Here is a 19,346-nt window from a genome sequence, read left to right as displayed (position 1 = left end):
TTTCACTAAATATCATGTAACTAATAGTCTCTACTCAGAATGCATCAGAATTTTCTTAACCCAACCCAAATTACTCAGAGAACTTTTCTCCATACATTTTCAGAGTGCTACTTTGAATGGCCTCTGCTGTATCAGAAGACAGTATGTCAAATAATTGGTGGCTGGTTTTTTTTTCCAGAAATAGGCAGGTTTCCTGGCACATTCCTAACTGCTGATTTTTCACTTTCTTTTTATCAGTCTCTTCCAGAAAAACATTTATTTACCCCTTTCCATTCTGTAAGATACACTCAGTTGGATAAGTAGATTTTTAAAATATGGATACAGATTTGCATTTAAAAAAAGGGGATGGGGAAATTTAAACCATATATTTAATTTCACTTGATAAATCATTTTTGTTAAACAATTGTTTTCTTCCAGTCTTTGACAATCAATACTACAGAAAGGAATTCTTCCTGATTATTTGGCTCCTATAAATCAGGTTTATTCTATGTATATACAATTATATTACTTTTGGAGGAGCTCTTTACAGCCTTTACTGCCTGTCCACCATCTTGGCTCCTACAATTATATTAATAAATCTTATCATGTGGATATTGGTTATTTTTAGTTATTTGGTACTGACATTTCAATAAGTTTGATTGCATAGACTTAATTCACTTGTAGACATCAAGTGTGGGGGTTGATATGTGCAATTCAATATACAAAAGAAAACAGCTTTCTCAAGATTGTATGAGTAGGATTAGAGAGTCTTACCCATTGCTCAGTAAAGATCACTGAGTCTTAGCCACTGCTCAATAAAGAAATCCAATTTAAATTATCCATGATAAACAAGTCATTCTGCTTCTGCTTAACCTATCAACTGAAGGAGATCCCACATCCTTTTTGAATAACAACATTGGTCCCAGTGTCATAATAACTGCTGTTACTAAGGTCTTCTTGTTTTGAAGACTAAACATTCCAAACTCCTTCACTTTTTTATAACTCTTTTCATAACCCTAACCCTATATTCTGGCTTTTCTGGAGATCCTTGAGAACTTGGCTATCACAGGGAGAGTCCACAATTTTATCCTATGATTTATAGTTTCTTGCCTGACATCCCTCTTAAAATCTATTCCAGTTCTTCTGAATCTTTCTTACTGAATTATGTCTAAAACTAGATATTCAAAGTAAGGTATTCTGACACCCGTAGAATAAAATCAAACTATTTATGCAGCCACATCACACTGCTGGCTCATCTTTAATAATCAGGAACTATGTTAAAAACCTTTGCGCAAAGAGTATTATCAAGACTGTAATCTCATTGAAAGCTTTGCTCATGTCTTTGTTCTACCTCATTTTTCTATTTTTGACACAGTTCTCTAAATCACAATAATTTTGAATTTTGTTTCTCTTTTCTAAGATATTAAACAACTTACTCTTGTAATTTCTCTATATTTGAAAAAGATTTCTCATTCTTTGTAAGCATTGATATTTTAATCCTCATACATATTTCTGACAAGCAAAGAAACCAAAGTCGCCATGTACCACCTGGGGTTCCCTTTATATTATAGATAGGGGACCTGTAGAGACTTGACAGAAAATATCCTACTTGGTTATCACACATCATCATATTTACTTGGTACAAAGGAAAACACCATTGAATAGTACATAACAATGGAATTCTGATTAAGTATCTTACGTTCTTGGAAAGATGTGAAGAGCATCTGGAATCGGCTGTTTCGACTGCCTTCATCTGCCCACATGCGGATTACTCCAAGACCTGTGCGCAGCATCACATCATTAGCAACAGTACTGCAAAACTTTGCTTTTAAATCCTCCACTGAGCTACTTCCATCATAGACAGCCACAAAGTTCCTTTTGCATTCATTAGAATTCTGCATTTCATAGTCCAAGAATCGTAAATATATCTATAAAAAAGAGAACAGTGAACATAACAGCACAGACCAACACTTTCGTTTCCACATTATTTTTTGCTTTTCAAATGATCTACAGCAGACATGTCAAACACAAGGCCCGGGGGCCGGATCCAGCCTGCGAAGTGGTTTCATGTGGCCCACGAAGCCATCCTGGAAACAGTGAGGGAACAGCCCCCACTGCCCTGGCCCTGGCCCAGAGACCCTCCTTCTGCCAGAGACCCTCAGATCTGTCCCACTCCTGCCCAGGCCCCCATAGGCACCCTTGATGCGAACGATGTAGAGCTGGCCACGCCCACCCAGTAGGCCATACACAGTCTAGCCATGCCCACCCAGTACGCCACGCCCACCCTGGCCATACCCACCCGGCCCCCTGAGGGCAACCACAATGCTGATGCGGCCCTCAATGAAATTGAGTTTGACACCCCTGATCTACAGCAAAACAGTGATCATATTTATGTTACTGAATGGTAGCATACAGGAAGAAAACAGGATCATGATTGGAACTGAGAATCTTTTTTTTCTAACAATTTATTTTTCCTTGGAAGAATTTTTTCATGTATGCTTATCACAAACTCATAATGATCACGTCTATGTATGCACATAACAATAATCAAATGTATTTATATTACTCAGAACAGAATAGAGAATGAATATGCTTCTTCATATAGTTTCATCACATTACATTATTTACAGAAAAGGGAAAAAATGTAAGAAATATTTTGTCCTCTTTTCTCCTCTTTGTCCTTTCTTTTCTATTTGTCTCAAAACTAATAGATCAGTTGTTTTAAAATCCAGGAATATTTAAGTGGAAAAAGGCTTTCTGTTATTTCTTTAAGTAGTGAGAACATTACCTGCTTATTTTAAAATAATAAAGCAAAACCATCTAGAATTTGTTAACTTTTTTGTAATTCAATTGTGAAATATCAAAATTCCTATACAGAGGTTATCTCTCTCCACACTTTAAACTTTAAAGGTTTAAAGCAATGCATTGCAGAATTAATCAATGCCTAATGAAACCTAAGGCAGAGTCAGCAATTAAAATAATCAGCCCATAATAATTTAGTAAAACCTTTGTATTCAAAGGACAACTAATAGCTAACTTTCTGAAGTTTGGGAAATGAGACATTCTTCCATTGGAAAAAAAATGTCTTTTACTGCTCACTCATTTAATTTCTTTATAAATACAATAATGACAAATAGTTTCTAACATTCTGGAAAAAACACAAAAAAGAACAAAGAACTATCTTATTTTGCTCATCTTCTTGATTATACTCAGAAATGTTTAGGATGATAAGAAGACAAAGAAATATAGAAACTAATGGGACAGGAGCAAGGGAGGTACATCCCAAAGGAAAAGCTGAAGGAACAGAACAGAAGGTGTTACAAGGATTTTTTTTTTCCTTTTTCACTACACTGTAAATATGAAAATTTCATACACAAGGATCTAATTCTTTCTAGAAATCAGTAGTTGCTCTACTGCTACAGAAATAAATGTTGTTTTTTAAATAACAAATTAAGCATATCAATCCAAATTCTTGCCACAACCTTTATGCATCCAGGTTCAAGACATCTAACAACATTTGGTATGCACTGAATGTATTTAGAAAATAGATTTTAACATTTCTATTTGACCATTTTCAGAACTAATTTATAGTACTTTATTGGGCCCAACATTGGGCCCAACAGAGCAAGGTCTTTAGTTTCAAAAAACCTTAAATCTGCAAGGAAACACTGCATTTCTAATTAAAAAGGAACTCAGTATTGCTGCAACACTGTATTGATGCTATGGGTCTTATTTTTGGCTCAAGAAAGATGAAAAATGACCCACAGATATTTGAAATGAATGTTCTTCTCAAGCCAATTTGTCCTAAAGCAAATAGCAACATCATCAAAATAAAACAGTATAATTTGCTAGATCATCAGCAGTTTTAGGTGAGTGGAAGTGCTGTAAGTTTCTTTTCTAATCAGTTAAGAAATGGCATCAAAATTTATTTTATTTCAGTCTTCTTGAACTAGGAATAGTAAAGCAAGACTGAAATTTTCTTCAAGCAGTCAAAACGATCATGTGCTGGAATTTGGTGCTTGCTAATAGATGAGTCCTTCTTCTCACCAAAAAAAAGCAGAAAGATGTAGAGAGAACATGATGCTCCATATTCAAACTCAACAGACAGATAGCAGGCAGACAGACACAAGACATATAAAAAGATGCATGCCTTTGATCATCCCATTAAGCTTATGCTAGATGCCCTGCAGATTACATTACAGTAAATGCAGATTTTTATTGTGAATCTCACATATAACTAATCAAATACAACTAACTCTAATATTGTGGCATTTCTAGTAATTTCATTCTCCTGAATCAGTTATTATTTTACAAAATAATCTAAATCATTTACAACATTTCATAACTCTTATTATACATCCGGAACAAACTCATTATATTCATGGCAACTAGTTACCTGTCATAACTGCAACAGCCGTAACAACATTTAGCAAGGGTCAAAAACTTACAGAACTAGAAAAGGAAATAGAAAATATCTAAGCCAACTGATTTATCATGTCACTAATTAACTTCACTCTTAATCAAGTCTGTCTCCCTTATGTTTTAAAGTCATACATGGTGAAAAACCGCTCTGAAAAAGTGACACAGAAATTTAAAAAATAAATTAGAATAAGATCATATGATTTTAAAAGAAAAACCCTACCTGATCTTGAAAGGTCATCCTGTCAACTTTAAATTTGGCTATTTTAGCACTTATAATGAGATGAAGATTAATTATCCAAATCTAAAGTACTAGTTTCTGGAAAGAGACCTAAAAGCAACGGTTTGGTCTATAAATGGGATTGGTGTTAAATAATGGTTGATGTAGTAATGCATGTGATATAAAACAGCTTGCTACAAGAGTTTAGTCTGAATGACTATCTTTAAAAATCCAATCCTTCTTCTATTGGTTCCTCTTATTTTGCTGAAGCCTGTAGAAGTATATACTTCTCTTTTAGAGGCCTGAATGGGATGCTTTAAATAGCAATACTTTTTCATTGGAGTACTTTAGTGGGTTCTTAAGAATTTTTTTCAGTCTTGATTTTATTTTCCAATTCCTTAGATAAAGACCGTTTATCGCTTACAAATAGAGAACAGGGATTTAGGGAGTTTTAACTTGGTTTTACTCAAATACTAACGGTGTGTAGTGGGGGTCTTTAACTTTCCAGTCAAATAATTATTAGCTTCAAAGCAATTGTTGCTATATCCTATACAACAGGGAAGCGAAAACTTATTTTACTGTTATTGTTTCTCTGTCAATAAGTCAGCTTTAAAAAAGTAGTATTTTGTGTTTCATCTCAGTTATTTTTTTAAATATGAAAAAGCAAGATTTAGGTTGCAGTTCTTTGCTTGCATTATGATCAAGTTTCAGAAACTTAGAGAACTGGTAAAGAACATTTTCCTACTGGACAAGAAATGTAGAGAGTACGGTTTTCCTTGCACATGTTAGCTAGAGAAAAGAGACTTAAGGCTGCATGTTTTTGCCACCAATTGAAGTGAAACCAAACATTTGTATGTGTGTGCATACAATAGATACTTATTTTTATTTTGTTTGTTTGTATCCTGCTTTTATTGTTTTAGAAATAACTCAAGGTTGAAAACATATCCAACACATCCTTCCTCCTCCGTTCTTCCACACAACATCTCTGTGAGATGGGGCCTGAGAGGGAGAGAGACTGGCCCACGATCATTCAGTCGGCTTTCATGGCTAAAAAAAAAAAAAAGGTAAAGGTTCCCCCGCACATCCGTGCTAGTCGTTTCCGACTCTAGGGGCCGGTGCTCATCTCCGTTTCAAACCTGAAGAGCCAGCGCTTGTCCGAGGACATCTCCGTGGTTATGTGGACGGCATGACTAGACACCAAAGGCGCACGGAACGCTGTTACCTTCCCACCGTAGTGGTCCCTATTTTTCTACTTGCATTTTTACGTGCTTTCGAACTGCTAGGTTGGCAGAAGCTGGGACGAGTAACAGGTGCTCACTCTGTTACGCGGCACTCGGGATTCGACCCGCCAAACTGCCGACCTTCTGATCGACAAGCTCAGCGTCCTAACCCACTGAGCGCTAAAGTGGGACCTAAACTCATAGTCTCGTGCTTTTTAGCCTGGTGCTTAAGCACCAAATCAATGGTGAAAGAAGAATAAATTGATACCTGATACTCTTCTCTTAGGCTCCATCACTGAAGCAGCCATATATTTCTGTAACCATTTGGAAACAATACCAGCATAGAAAAGAGCACATGGGGGAAAATCTGCTTTTAAAGTCTTTTTTTTTAAAGGTAGAAAACATGAATTATTTTACAGATGAGGATTAGAGATACATCAATTTTGCAAAGTCTGTGTGCAATAAATCTTATCTGTTGCCATTATTTTTGTATGAATGAAAATCATATTTTCATAGACAGAGGAAATGAATTTAATTAAGGTTCTGTGTATTTTATTAATTATAGATTTTAACTTAATCCTTTGCCTCATAAATGGTAAAGGTTTGAGTTACTAAAGAGTAAAGTCTGAGTTCTAAGGGATTCTTTTCTTTACCAATCCCTTTTCCTGGGATTCAGTCCAACTTTCAACTGCAGCCTGCAATTCTGGTATTCCCCAGAATTCTCCTGTTCAAACTCTACAGCAGACTACACCTACATAACTACCAGGCCCAAACAAGGTAAGCCAGATGTTGTCATCCCTTGGTCCCATCCATTTCTACACTGGCTCCATAAAATAACTTTAGCATTTCGAGCACGCCCATTGGTTCCCAAAGACCACTTACCCTGATTTTGGCATGATACGATCCCCTTGTAAATAACATCTCAATTATGCTTTCAGTTTCAAGGCTCAGCCTGAAAGACTGCTATATGATGAACTATAGTTATAAATGTGTAGCAACTGCACAACTTCAGTGGAATCTTTTGATTATAAATAAAGGTTTATCTGCCTGGAGTGTTAGATGTTTCATTCTCTTGTGGAATTTATCACTGTTTATAATTCCTTATAATTTTTTTCTTGCATTTGCTTAAGGAGAGACTAGCCAAAGCATTTGTTATAATAAAATAATGAGTCACCAATTCTTCTTTTATATTAGTTCAAGATAAATATAATAAACAATAATACTTAAGATTAACATTATAAGTATAATAATAGTAATTACTAAACTGTTGCATTGAAAACAGAGTTGGTAGCATCACAATGACAACTCTTTTCTTCCACTGCTGTATTTAAAAAAAGTTCCCACTGAAAATGTACAATTCTGAGATCTCAATCTTCCCTTTGAAATCACTAACAATTGCTAGCATTTTTATTTATTTATTTATTTATTTATTTGTTTGTTTGTTTTATATACCGCCCTTCTCCCGAGGGACTCGGGGCGGTGTACAGAGCAACGTATGTATACAGTTAAACAACAGTAAAAACAAATGAACCCCAAGAGCTGTCAGGCCAGGCCGGCCTGTTGGAACAGGTAAGTTTTTAAGTCGCGCCGGAAGGTGCGAAGGTCGGGGGCCATCCGGATATCGGTAGGCAAGCTGTTCCAGAGGGTTGGCGCACCCACTGAGAATGCCCTCCCCCTGGGGACCACCAGCCGGCATTCTTTGACCGGTGGCACTCTGAGGAGGCCCTCTCTGTGGGAGCGCACAGGACGGAGCGGTGTTGACGTTGGCAGTAGGTGCTCCCGTAGGTATTCTGGACCCATGCCATGTAGGGCTTTGTATGTCATCATTAGCACCTTGAATTTCACTCGGAAGGCAACCGGAAGCCAGTGCAGCTCACGGAGGAGAGGTGTGATATGGGAGTATCGGGAGGCTCCCAAAAGTGTTCGTGCAGCTGCACTCTGCACCAGCTGAAGCTTCCGAGTGGCTTTCAAGGGCAGCCCCATGTAGAGAGCGTTGCAGTAGTCAAGGCGAGAGGTCACAAGTGCATGGGTGACTGTACGCAAGGCATCCAGGTCCAGATAAGGTCGTAGTTGGCGCACCAGCCGGACCCGAGTGAAGGCCCCCCTGGTCACAGCTCCTATGTGATCTTCCAAGGATAGCTGTGAGTCTAGGAGGACACCCAGGTTGCGGGCCCTATCAACAGGGGGTAATAACTCACCCCCGATGTTAAGGGATGGGATGCTCTGAGTATCCTGGCATGCCAGTATGTACAGCCATTCAGTCTTGTCCGGGTTGAGTTGAAGCCTGTTCCTTCCCATCCATTCCCGAACCGCTTCCAGGCAACGGGACATCACGTCGATGGCATCACTGATGCTGTTTGGAGTTGAGATGAAAAGCTGGGTGTCATCAGCATACTGATGGTACCCTACTCCAAAACCATGAATGATCTCACCTAGCGGTTTCATGTAGATGTTGAACAGGAGAGGCGAGAGAACCGACCCCTGAGGGACTCCACATATGAGAGGCCTCGGAGTCGACCTCTGTCCCCCTGCCAACACCGACTGCGAGCGTCCCAGGAGAAAGGAGGAGAACCACCGCAGAACCGTGCCTCCCACTCCCAAACCCCTGAGGTGCCGCAGCAAGATACCATGGTCGATGGTATCGAAAGCCGACGAAAGGTCTAATGAGACTAGGACAGAGGAATGGCCCCTGTCCCGGGCCCTCCAGAGATCATTCATCAGAGCGACCAATGCCGTCTCCGTGCTGTAGCCCGGCCTGAAGCCCAATTGGCACAGGTCTAGATAATCCGCTTCATCCAGGACCTGAGGAAGCTGATGCGCCACCACAATCTCAACAACCTTTGCAAGGAAGCGAAGGTTGGAGACTGGACAAAAGTTATTCAATGAAGCTGGGTCCAAGGTGGGCTTCTTGAGGAGAGGTCTCACCACCACCTCCTTCAAGGAGGCGGGGAAGTGACCCTCACTCAGAGAAGCAGAGATGACCGCCTGAAACTAGCCTCGTGTCCCCTCTCGAGCTGCATAAGCCAGCCAGGAAGGGCACGGGTCCAGTAAGCATGTGGAGGAGCTCAACCTCCTCATAGTCCTGTCCACTTCCTTTGGAGTCACAGGATCAAATTCCTCCCAGATGACGTCAACAAGACTGCCCATGTCCTGTTCCTCAGACTCTGCCCAGTTGGAGTCCAGGCCGGTTCGAATCCGAGCGATTTTATCCAACAGATATTGACCGAATTCCTCGGCTCGACCCTGTAAGGGTTCCTCCCTCACCTCTTGGTTCAGAAGGGAGCGAGTCACTCTGAACAGGGCAGCCGGGCGATTATCTGCGGACGCGATGAGGGTGGAAAAGTAATTGGATCTCGCCACCCTTATCGCTGCGAGATAAGACCTGGTGTGGCTTCTTAGTCGCAACCGGTCGGATTCGGATCGCCTAGATCTCCAACGGCTCTCTAGGCCCCATCTCCGACGCTTCATCTCCCAGAGCTCCGCGGTGAACCATGGGGCTCGCTGGGATCTGCGCTGGGTCAGGGGCCGCAGGGGTACAACTCAGTCAAGTGCCTCTGTGGCTGCCCTTTCCCAGGATTCCACTAAGGCATCCGCCAAGCTGTGAGCAGGGAGTGCAGGTGGGTTCCCAAGCACTGCCTGGAACCTATCAGGGTCCATTAGGCGCCTGGGGCGGTACCATCTGGTTGGCTCCGCGTACCCACGGCGGGGGGTGGCAAAGCAGAAGTCTAGCCGTAGGAGGTGATGATTGGTCCATGACAGGGGCATAACGGTTGGGGAGCCCCCACCAATATCATCACGCCACCGTCCAGATAGGAACACCAAGTTGGGGGTGTGGCCTCCCTCATGAGTCGGTCCTGAAATTATTTGCGACAGGTCCATGGCCGTCATGGAAGCCATGAACTCCCGAGCTAGTTTGGACGATCCTCCTAGGGATGGTAGGTTGAAGTCGCCCAAAACCATGAGTTTGAGGAATTCAACCACCAACCCCGAGAGGACATCGAGTAGCTTAGGCAGGGCTGCCGCTGCGCGGTTAGGTGGAAGGTACGCCAGCAGCAGGCCCAGCTGCGCCCCAGGGCCGTATCTCAGAAAGAGAGACTCACACCCGACTATCTGAGGGACGGTGGTCTCCCGCGGGCTAAGGGTCTCCCTGATGATTACTGCCACTCCTCCGCCCCTACCATGGGCCCGAGGCTGGTGCAGCACCCGGAAACCAGGCGGGCAGAGGTCAACCAGAGGGACACCACCCTCTGGGCCCAGCCAGGTTTGCGTGATGCAAGCCAGGTCCGCGTGCTCACTCTCCACTAGGTCTAGAACAAGAGGAGCCTTATTAGCAACGGACCTGGCATTTAGGTAGACCAGCCTGAGCTCAGGAGGCTGGACCTTTTCGCTCCCAGGTCCTCGGGGAAAGTACAGAGGGTACTTTTAGATAATTTTCTAATTTTTCACTGTAATAGAGCCTGGGTGCAAACCTTGTATGCCCACTAAAAATAACTAAATAGCTATTCCATTAGAGGAATTGAAAGAGACCTACCTATACATATTAGTTAAGATGCAAAAACTGTATAGGTAAATGTTTTATCCAATCATACACTATTATTTTCAATGATGAAATTTAAGCTATCATGTCTTCATTACAAAAATGCTTTACTTTTTCCTATTTATTTCCACACTAATGATACTCCAGAAGTTTTTAAAAAAAAAAACTGGTTCTACTCCCAAGTCCCGGAGTTGAGTACCTGCTAGATCCCTGTTGGGCAGGGGTAGGAAGTTCAAGTTCACAGATTGTAAAATGGCCACAGTTGCCTACTCCTGCTGTTGGGTGAACCCGATCCAGTACATGGAGTGTATTATGTCTGGACACACATGGTTTCTTTTATCTATTTTTTACAATATTTTATAATGTAAGCCACAAAAATCTCTGGCCTTACATCAAATAAATAAATGAATCCAGCAAGCATTTTTGTTTGTTTGATATTACTTCAAATGGAGCAAGATGGCAGTTTTTATTGTAAAAACCTACACTTGTATGTCCTGCATTATAAATACTTTCTTATGAAACACTGTTATGTGATTGAAGGGGAAAAAATCCACTGTTCTACATTTTTCTTTTAAAATGTCATAAAAATCCACTTTTTCAACCACTTGATCTTATTGTAATTTTGACCAAAATAAAGGACAGAATTTCAGAGGTGTTTCAGCTTTGGAATGTCACTACAAAACGGCACAGCTGTTAACAAAAAGAATACAATAACCTCACTGCAGCCATGACATATGTAATTAATAGCCCCTGATTGCATTACAGTTTTAAATTACTGTCTTGTCACTTTTAAGGTTGGTATTTTTAAAAAAATGAAAAAAGCAATGCCGATTGAACTGGAAAGAGGTTTTTTTTATTTTAATTTGAACATAATAAGCTCTGAATATATATATATATATATATATATATATATATATATATATATATATATATATATATATATATATATATATATATATGAAAATTAATTATCCCAAAGTCTGAATAACATATAACTTCAGTAAAACTCCATCATAAGCTCCTCACAGTGAATCATTTTTGATAAATTCTGTTTCATCTATTACTGTACATTTGCTTTGACAAGATTGATTGGGCAAGTCAGAAAACCATAATAAGAGCCTGTCTATATTCAAGCAAAGTTCACCAATTTTGCACTTTCATCTGTAGCCAAGAAATCACACTGGAGCTAGCAAAAGCATATCTATTGGAAAAGTAATAAATTTCCCATCAAATATATTAAAGACTTTAAAATTTGACAAAAACAAAACCCCACAGTTAAGAAGGAGAAATGGTTTATTCATTTCTAAGTGAAGAGAGGTTTATATGCTTATAAAGATTTGTTCCTGGTCTGGATAACCTACCCACCTTTCTTACATATTATGGTGCTGTTGTAATTTCCGGGCATGAGCAATTAGATTTTATATAACCTTTATGGTGCTCTTGGCATGACATAGTGTTGGAAAATGCAGCATAAATAAGCAAGTTTATTTATTTATTAAATTTATCCATTTTCAAGGAATGGGAGAAGAACAATTTGCATTCTTTCCTTCTGCCACTGCAGCAGCATTAAAAGTGGAAATGTGAACAAAAATGTCTGGGTGGCTTCCACTCATATTCATATTCATGTTCATCAATGATTTGGATGAGGGGATAGATGGTGAACTCATCAAATTTGCAGACAACACCAAGCTGGCAGGAATAGCCAACACTCCAGAAGATATGCTTAAGATACAGAAGGATCTTGACAAACTTGAACACTGGGCGCTATCTAACAAAATGAAATTCAAAACCCATTTGTAGAAAGCAATAAATCCTGTATTAATATAATCACTTTCTTAAATTATTACCCCAAATCAAAGAATGAAACAGAACTGACCTTGGATCGTGGTGGTGCTCGGATGTACCATTTACAATCAACAGCCTCAGAATCAGAAGCTTTCCCTTCTTTTCCAATCTGCACCGATTCCACAATTCCTTCAGATCCTCCCATTTGAAACTCACAAACTGAATAACAACAAAACATAAAGATCAAGCAAGAAGAAAATCAGATCAAATACAAAGGCTTTGAAGTGCTATGGAAAACTGAACATACCGACCTGGCAATGGTTTCAAAACCCCAAGATCCTTGAATTCAGGATCTGAAAGTGAAACCAAAGAAGAAACAAATTAGCCTGTTTTTCCAACACTCTTAGAAACATTATAATCTAGCTTAATCTTAATTATGGGGATCTGAAGAGAACTATTAAGTAGAATTTTTAAAATGTGATTTGTTCTTTTAAAAAGCAAAGTTACCCTCAGGCGGTTAATTTGCTAATTTACTGAATTTCTACTCTGCTTTTCCAACAAAGGGTAATGACTAACAAAAGCAAATACATTTAAGCACACAAGAAAAATTCAATTAAAATGACTCCCATAAAACAGACTAAATTCAACTAATTATAACTCATCTGAACAGCCAAACCAGCAGCTGCAGCTAAGAACTTACCCAACTCTATAATAGTTTTCTGGTGGCACAAGAAAGTAGCAAAGAAACTAGCCTCATTTCCTCTTTCACTAAACATGCATATTATCTGCACTCTTAAAAAAGAAAAGGACTAATATAAAAGTTAAATGAGATTTAATCGCAATATACATTTTATTAAATGAAAAGAAATGTAGTTTAAGTGATTTCTCTCCGTGAATTTAATGATTTTTTTCCCTTCTGTCATGTTAAAACATTGCAAATTAGATGCCAGAGCTCTGGAGGCTTCTTCATCCAAGTCTTAAGGAAACTACAATTTAACCAGCACTGGTGTAAAGTATTGTACATTAAGTCTGTTATGTATCCAGGTGAAGAGAACACATACACACTTACATAGCAGTCACCAGCAGAGGGCGTTGAAGTGTAACTGTTTTGGTGGGAACCCAGTTTTGGCGGGAAACAGAGGTTCAAACCCATTGGCCGGCTGCTCACCTGGCCAGGTATAAAAGGAGGGCAGGTAACCCCTATTCCCCAGTACAGTCACTTTCACCTAATAAAGATCTGCCATGCTGTACTCATTGTCTCGGCGTCCTTCCTGCGCTCCAGAACCCACTACACAACAGTGGCAACGAGGGTGGCATCCTGCTTCACTTTAAGAGCTGTAAGTCACTAGGGGACCGCATCGCTTGCTGGAGGAAAGAGGTATTTTTCCCCCTCCTCGATGACCAACTAGTCACTACGCTAGCGGCCACATCGGTGGAGCAGGATTCACGGAAGTCGGATGAAGAGATGGCACAGATCGGACAGCCCCGAGAATTCGACATCCGTCATCCCAAACGATGGTGACGAATGTCCGAGCTGGCCTGGCAGTTCCAGGCTAAAGGTTCCAACTGCCAGGCAAGCTCAGACATTCGTGGCCCAACGTAACCCTCCAAGATGCTCAGGATGAGATCTTGGCCAACGAGGCGGCCGGCGGCATGGGGCAAGTGGTCCAGACCCCCCGACTCAGCAGCCCAGGAGGATCCATCCACCTCAAAGACGCCGTGTACAGCGGGAGCGGAGAAGCAGAGGAGACCGGCATCGACCAGGTTCGGAGGAGGCTGGAACAACGGGATTGACAACAAGGAAGCCGGGAGAACCAACGGAAGGCAATTCCCTTCCTGAAATGTGCAGGCTGTGGCGGAGACCACGCATGGGCAAATTGCAAGTTCCGGTCGGCCACGTGTCGGGCCTGCAGAAAACCAGGCTACATCACAGCAGTCTGCCATAGCCGTTTCCGAGAGGGTCTCCACGAGCTACAGCCAGAGGACATGTTGCAGAAAGGTACTGGGGCCCAGAAACCGACCAGCATAGGGTTTTTCAAAAGCTGGAGGGCCATCTGCTGAACCGGGGCCTGACGGCCACTTAAACCCAAAATTAAATTGGACGTCCATTTACAAGGCATTCCCTGTAAAATGGAGCTTGACTCCGGCTCTGCAGTCTCAGTCATCTCGGATGAGACCTTCAAATTTATTTGTGGCCAGAGCAAGCAGTGGGTCAAATTGAGGCCCTCAAACATTATCCTCACCGATTTCCAAAACGCCCCAGTAAAAATCAAGGGGGAGGCCACCCTTTCAGTGCAGTTTAAGAAGTTCCAAGGGCACTTGGATATTATCGTAGTTGAGGGCCAGAGAACTAGTTTAGTTGTGCTAGACTGGTTTGAGGCACTAGGCATAGGGATATCAGGCATCTATAGGACCCAGAGAAGCAGCATCGAATCCATCTGCAAAGAATTTGCAGACGTATTCGATAACAAGCTAGGCAGGTACACCGGGCCCCCCATCTCTTTTGAACTAAACCCCAGCGTCCTTCTCATTAGGATTAAACCCCAGAGAGTCCCCTTCATGCTTAAACACAAGATAGAAGGGGAGTTAGACAAATTAGTCGAACAGGGAGTCCTACAGCCAGTAGAAGGGGGAGAGTGGGAGACCCCCATAGTCACCCTCTCAAAGCTAACGGGGAGGTCAGGATCTGCGCCGACTATAAATGGACATTAAATCGGGTCCTTAACCAGCACGCTTACCCGTTCCCAACAGTCAGCCACGTTCTCACTTCCCTCCAAGGCAGCACCATCTTTGCTAAGCTAGATCTCGCGCAGGTGTACCAGCAGCTGCTGGTTATCAGGGAGACGGCAGAAGCGCAAACAATCGTAACACACAAGGGAGCCTTCAAGGTTAACCACCTGCAATTTGGTATCAGTGTAGCCCCAAGCATCTTCCAGGAGGTAATGGAGCGGACTCTTAAGTGCATTCAAGGGGTATGCCCTTATTTTGATGATGTCTTCATTGCAGGGGACACAGAAGAAGTACTGGCTGAAAGACTGAGGGCAGTTTTAAGCAGGTTACGTGCTGCAGGTCTCAAATTAAAAAAAGACAAATGCAGCATTGGAGTGGCATCCACTTAGTTTTTGGGGTTTAAAATAGATGCCAGTGGGATCCACCCTGCAGAATCCAAAGTGAGGGCAATTAAGATGGCCCCCACTCCCAAGAACAAGGCTGAACTGCAAGCCTTCCTTGGGCTGCTCAACTTTTACCATTCCTTCTTACCCCACAAGGCAGCAATAGCTGAGCCCTTGCACAGGCTCCTAGATAAGAAAGCTGTATGGAGGTGGACCAACGTCTACGAAAAAAGCTTCCAATCATTAAAGGCACTACTTTCAAGCAGGTCTACAGTCATCCACTTCATAGAAACAAAGCCCATCTGCATTGCTTGCGATGCTTCACCCTATGGTGTGGGCACAGTACTGAGCCACCTAGAGGAAAACGGGGAACAGGTGCCCATCGCATACTATTCCAGAACCTTGTCATGGGCAGAGAGAAACTACGCCCAGATAGACAAGGAGGCCCTTGTTGCAAGGCAACTAAATAATCCAGACATAAAAGAATACTACACCAGCACCTCTTTAAATTTACAAACCTTGAACATGCTGAAAATGCTACATTTCCTGTGTCAAATATATTCCATAGCTAGGATTAAGGGAAGAATGAGTTTGGGTTGATAGTTAAGGCATCAGATCAGAAACCTTATGCACAAAGCCAGCCTGGGTGACCTTAGGAAGGCAGCAATGGCAAATCATTTCTGAAAAACCTTACCAAGCACACCACAGGGACTAGTCAATCAATTGCCAGGAGTCAAAACCTGACTGGAAGCACACTCCCCCAAAACAAAGAATGAAATATAATGCATTAAATTCAGAGGAAGTAAACTAAGATTTTTAACCAACTGTGTTATTATGACTATTACTTTGGGTATCTAATACTCAGTGATTTTATTCTTGGATCTTTGAAATTGTTAGAAAATGTACCAGGAGGCTATGGTACAATTAAAAAATGGAAGGAAATGGAAGATATACACTGAAGTATTTACACACTATTTTATCCATTTTATTTGTATGCTAATACTATAATTAATACTGTGTTTAATATTGTATATGATCTTCTATTTTAGTGTCACAGAAGAGCAGTAAAATTTGAAACTGTAATTTATTATTTTTTCCATAAAATTATTTTAGTGCTTTTTTACTTTGTTCTTTTTAGCCTTCTAAATATATACTTTTTTATTCAATGATTTTACATAAAATTTAAATACAAGTTTTTTATTAATTATATTTCTATTGCTGAATTTTTTGATGAACTTTTTATTTTATTATTAGATTTAGAAAATGGCTAATTTCATTTGCACCTATCTCTTCCAACAATGAACTCAGCTATTCACACATGAAGTATTGTCACTTTATCCTCACAGAATTTTATTATGTGGCTTGGACTTGACCTATATGTTACTATCCAGGCAAAGTAACATAAAGGAAAATACTGGCAATCACTACAGAGCAAATAACATTAATGGTTATGTTCTGATTGTATCATTCTACTCAATATTTGCAACAGACTTTGTTCAAATTTGGGCATGATCAACTGTAACCAAGGTATGTTATTGTTGTGTTTACTGTAATTTGGGTCCAACAAAGTTACATTAATACTTCTCTACATATATTTGTACTTTGCTTATCTTTGCTGTTGAACAAAGTTTCTAATAGGTCAGATACAATCACATTGTAATAGTTGTATGTAGTGGTTTTGTAAAAGAAAAAGGTGCCGGAACTCACACATGTCATACAACCCACCTTGCCTACCCTACAAGGTTCCATCCCAAAAAGGTGCCGGAACTCCATTCTGGGCATTCTATGACAAAAAAAGCCCTGGTTGTATGTTATAATAAATATAGCTATGTTACACTAAAAGAAAATCAGGGATAACTGACCCAATTACAAGGAAAGCATTTCAACCTCCTCCATCCAGATAGTTATCTTCCAGTTCAAAAAATACAGTAATGAGTACTAGTATACCTTGCTTACCAATTGCCTCATGCATAAACCATTCAAAGTTACAGTGGTGCTAAAAACAGAACTTTGCAACCAGCATCTCACTCTCTTAATTACATGTTCATCATTACAGTCATAACAGTCAATTAGTAAGTACTATCCTGTGCCTGACCTGGTTTTTTACACCTTGCACAGCAGCGATATTGGAGAGAAAGGGATTACACGAGGATAAACAGGCATAAGGTGGGCAATGCACATCAAAAGGAATTTGCTAGTTCTGGGTATTTACCTAGTGGTTTTGGAAGACAACCCCAACAACAACAACAACCAAGCTCAAAGAGCACCAAGGACTCCATGGTTCAACCCTGAACTACATACGACCTTCGCTCCTTCCGACGCGACCTAAAAACCTATCTGTTTGAGCAATCCGGTCTGGTCTGACGGGTTTTGTTTTAATTATTGTTTTAATGTAATTTATCTTCTGCATTTGGACATTAGGGTTTAATTTGTTTTCAATTTCTGTATTTGTGCATTTTGATATTTATGTCCCTGTTCACCGCCCTGAGTCCTTGGGGAGAAGGGCGGTATACAAATCAAATCAAATCAAATCAAATCAAATCAAATCAAATCAAATCAAAAAATAAATAAATAAATAAATAAATAAATAAATAAATAAATAAATAAATAAATATTACCTTCTATTAAAATCACCCATTGGTTTAGCTGGTGAGGATTGAATCTTGCACAGCCGAGATGTGGACTGGATCACACAGCATTAAATACAACCCAAAAAATAGATCAAGTTTCAGCAAGATGGGAAAAAAAACCTTTACATGAGACTTTTCCATAAACAGTTGTGGCTTTGCACAAATTTTGTAGGAACAGGAGTCGATTTAATATGTACTGTAATGTGTTAATTATATTTGTGTCAAGAGCCATAGAAGTTGTTCCATTGATGCTGAAAAGCTGAAAAACGAAGTTATTTCAACCCAGAGGTAATGAGGGATTCAAATGAGATCCCCTTACCACTAATAATATTGTTTTTTGAGTTAGATACAGGGCGTCTTCAAGGGTTGGCTGACAAAAAGCACACTGCAAGTCTTGAATCACTGGTCTGTTTCCTCCCAGATGGGACACACTGCTGTATCAAATGAATCTAATAAATGACTATGTCCTTCACTGAAATTATATGGCTGTTGAGCTGGAGAATCCACAGACTGCAGAGACGTTCCTCAGGGATGCAGTCCCATCCAGAAGAGGTGCATCTCACACATCCTGACATTCAGCCGCTGGAATCAATAAAAGTGTAGTCTTCGCTCTAAACACAGCTTCACCTTATTTTTTTTACAGTCCTTCATATTCATGTAAGCTCAAGTAGCATCTACCTGAGTTCTCAGAAAGAATAAATATAGCTAAGTATCATTAGCATATTAATGGAACTAGTCCCAGCCTGGAAATTATCCTTTGCAATTCCTTCATGTTGATATCAAAATTGAGGGTAACAAAACAAAATCTTGTGGGATAGTCTACTTCCCCAAGTAATCAAGCAGGAGTCTTTCAATATTACTTTGTAATCCAAAAAGAAAGGAAGGGAACAACACATTTCTGATACTCTAATTGTGTCCATCTACCTATTGCCTCCCTCCCTTTTTATTTCAAATAGAGATGATGGCATATACCACATTGGAAGATGGAACATATGAGTTAAGGCAGGGGTGTCAAACTCAATTTCATTGAGGGCCACATCAGCATTGCGGTTGCCCTCAGGGGGACGGGTGGGTGTGGCCCGGGTGGGCGTGGCCTACTGGGTGGGCGTGGCTAGAGTGCGTATGGCCTACTGGGTGGGCATGGCCAGCTCTACATCGTTCGCATCAGGGGTGCCTATGGGGGCCTGGGCAGGAGTGGGACAGAGCTGAGGGTCTCTGGCGGAAGGAGGGTCTCTGGGCCAGAGCCAAGGCAGTGGGGGCCGTTCCCTCACTGTTTCCAGGATGGCTTCGCGGGCCGCATGAAACCACTTCGCAGGCCGGATCCGGCCCCCGGGCCTTGTGTTTGACATGTCTGAGTTAAGGAGTTGTGGAAGAAAACAGAAGGACATGAAACATATTCCAGATAAGATATGTTCACTAATTTGGCATTGTGTCTGTCACATT

The 19,346-nt window shown here is 40.8% G+C and overlaps 1 protein-coding gene across 1 annotated transcript in view; it reads right to left on the bottom strand.

The window, feature by feature from the left end:
• NETO1 (neuropilin and tolloid like 1) overlaps window positions 1-19,346 on the bottom strand; it is a gene marked incomplete at both ends in the record, with an annotated part of 87,673 nt that overhangs the window by 20,670 nt on the left and 47,657 nt on the right. Inside the window, 3 exons of the mRNA XM_083357346.1 lie at window positions 1,679-1,907; window positions 12,252-12,379; window positions 12,472-12,513. Coding sequence (XP_083213472.1) covers window positions 1,679-1,907; window positions 12,252-12,379; window positions 12,472-12,513 — 399 coding nt within the window. The remainder of the gene's footprint in view (window positions 1-1,678; window positions 1,908-12,251; window positions 12,380-12,471; window positions 12,514-19,346) is intronic.

This window comes from Vipera ursinii, assembly GCF_947247035.1.
Source record: "Vipera ursinii genome assembly, chromosome: 3".
Taxonomy (NCBI): Eukaryota; Metazoa; Chordata; class Lepidosauria; order Squamata; family Viperidae; genus Vipera; species Vipera ursinii.
Note: the sequence above shows the minus strand (reverse complement) of the source record. Positions and strands in the feature narration are given on the sequence as shown.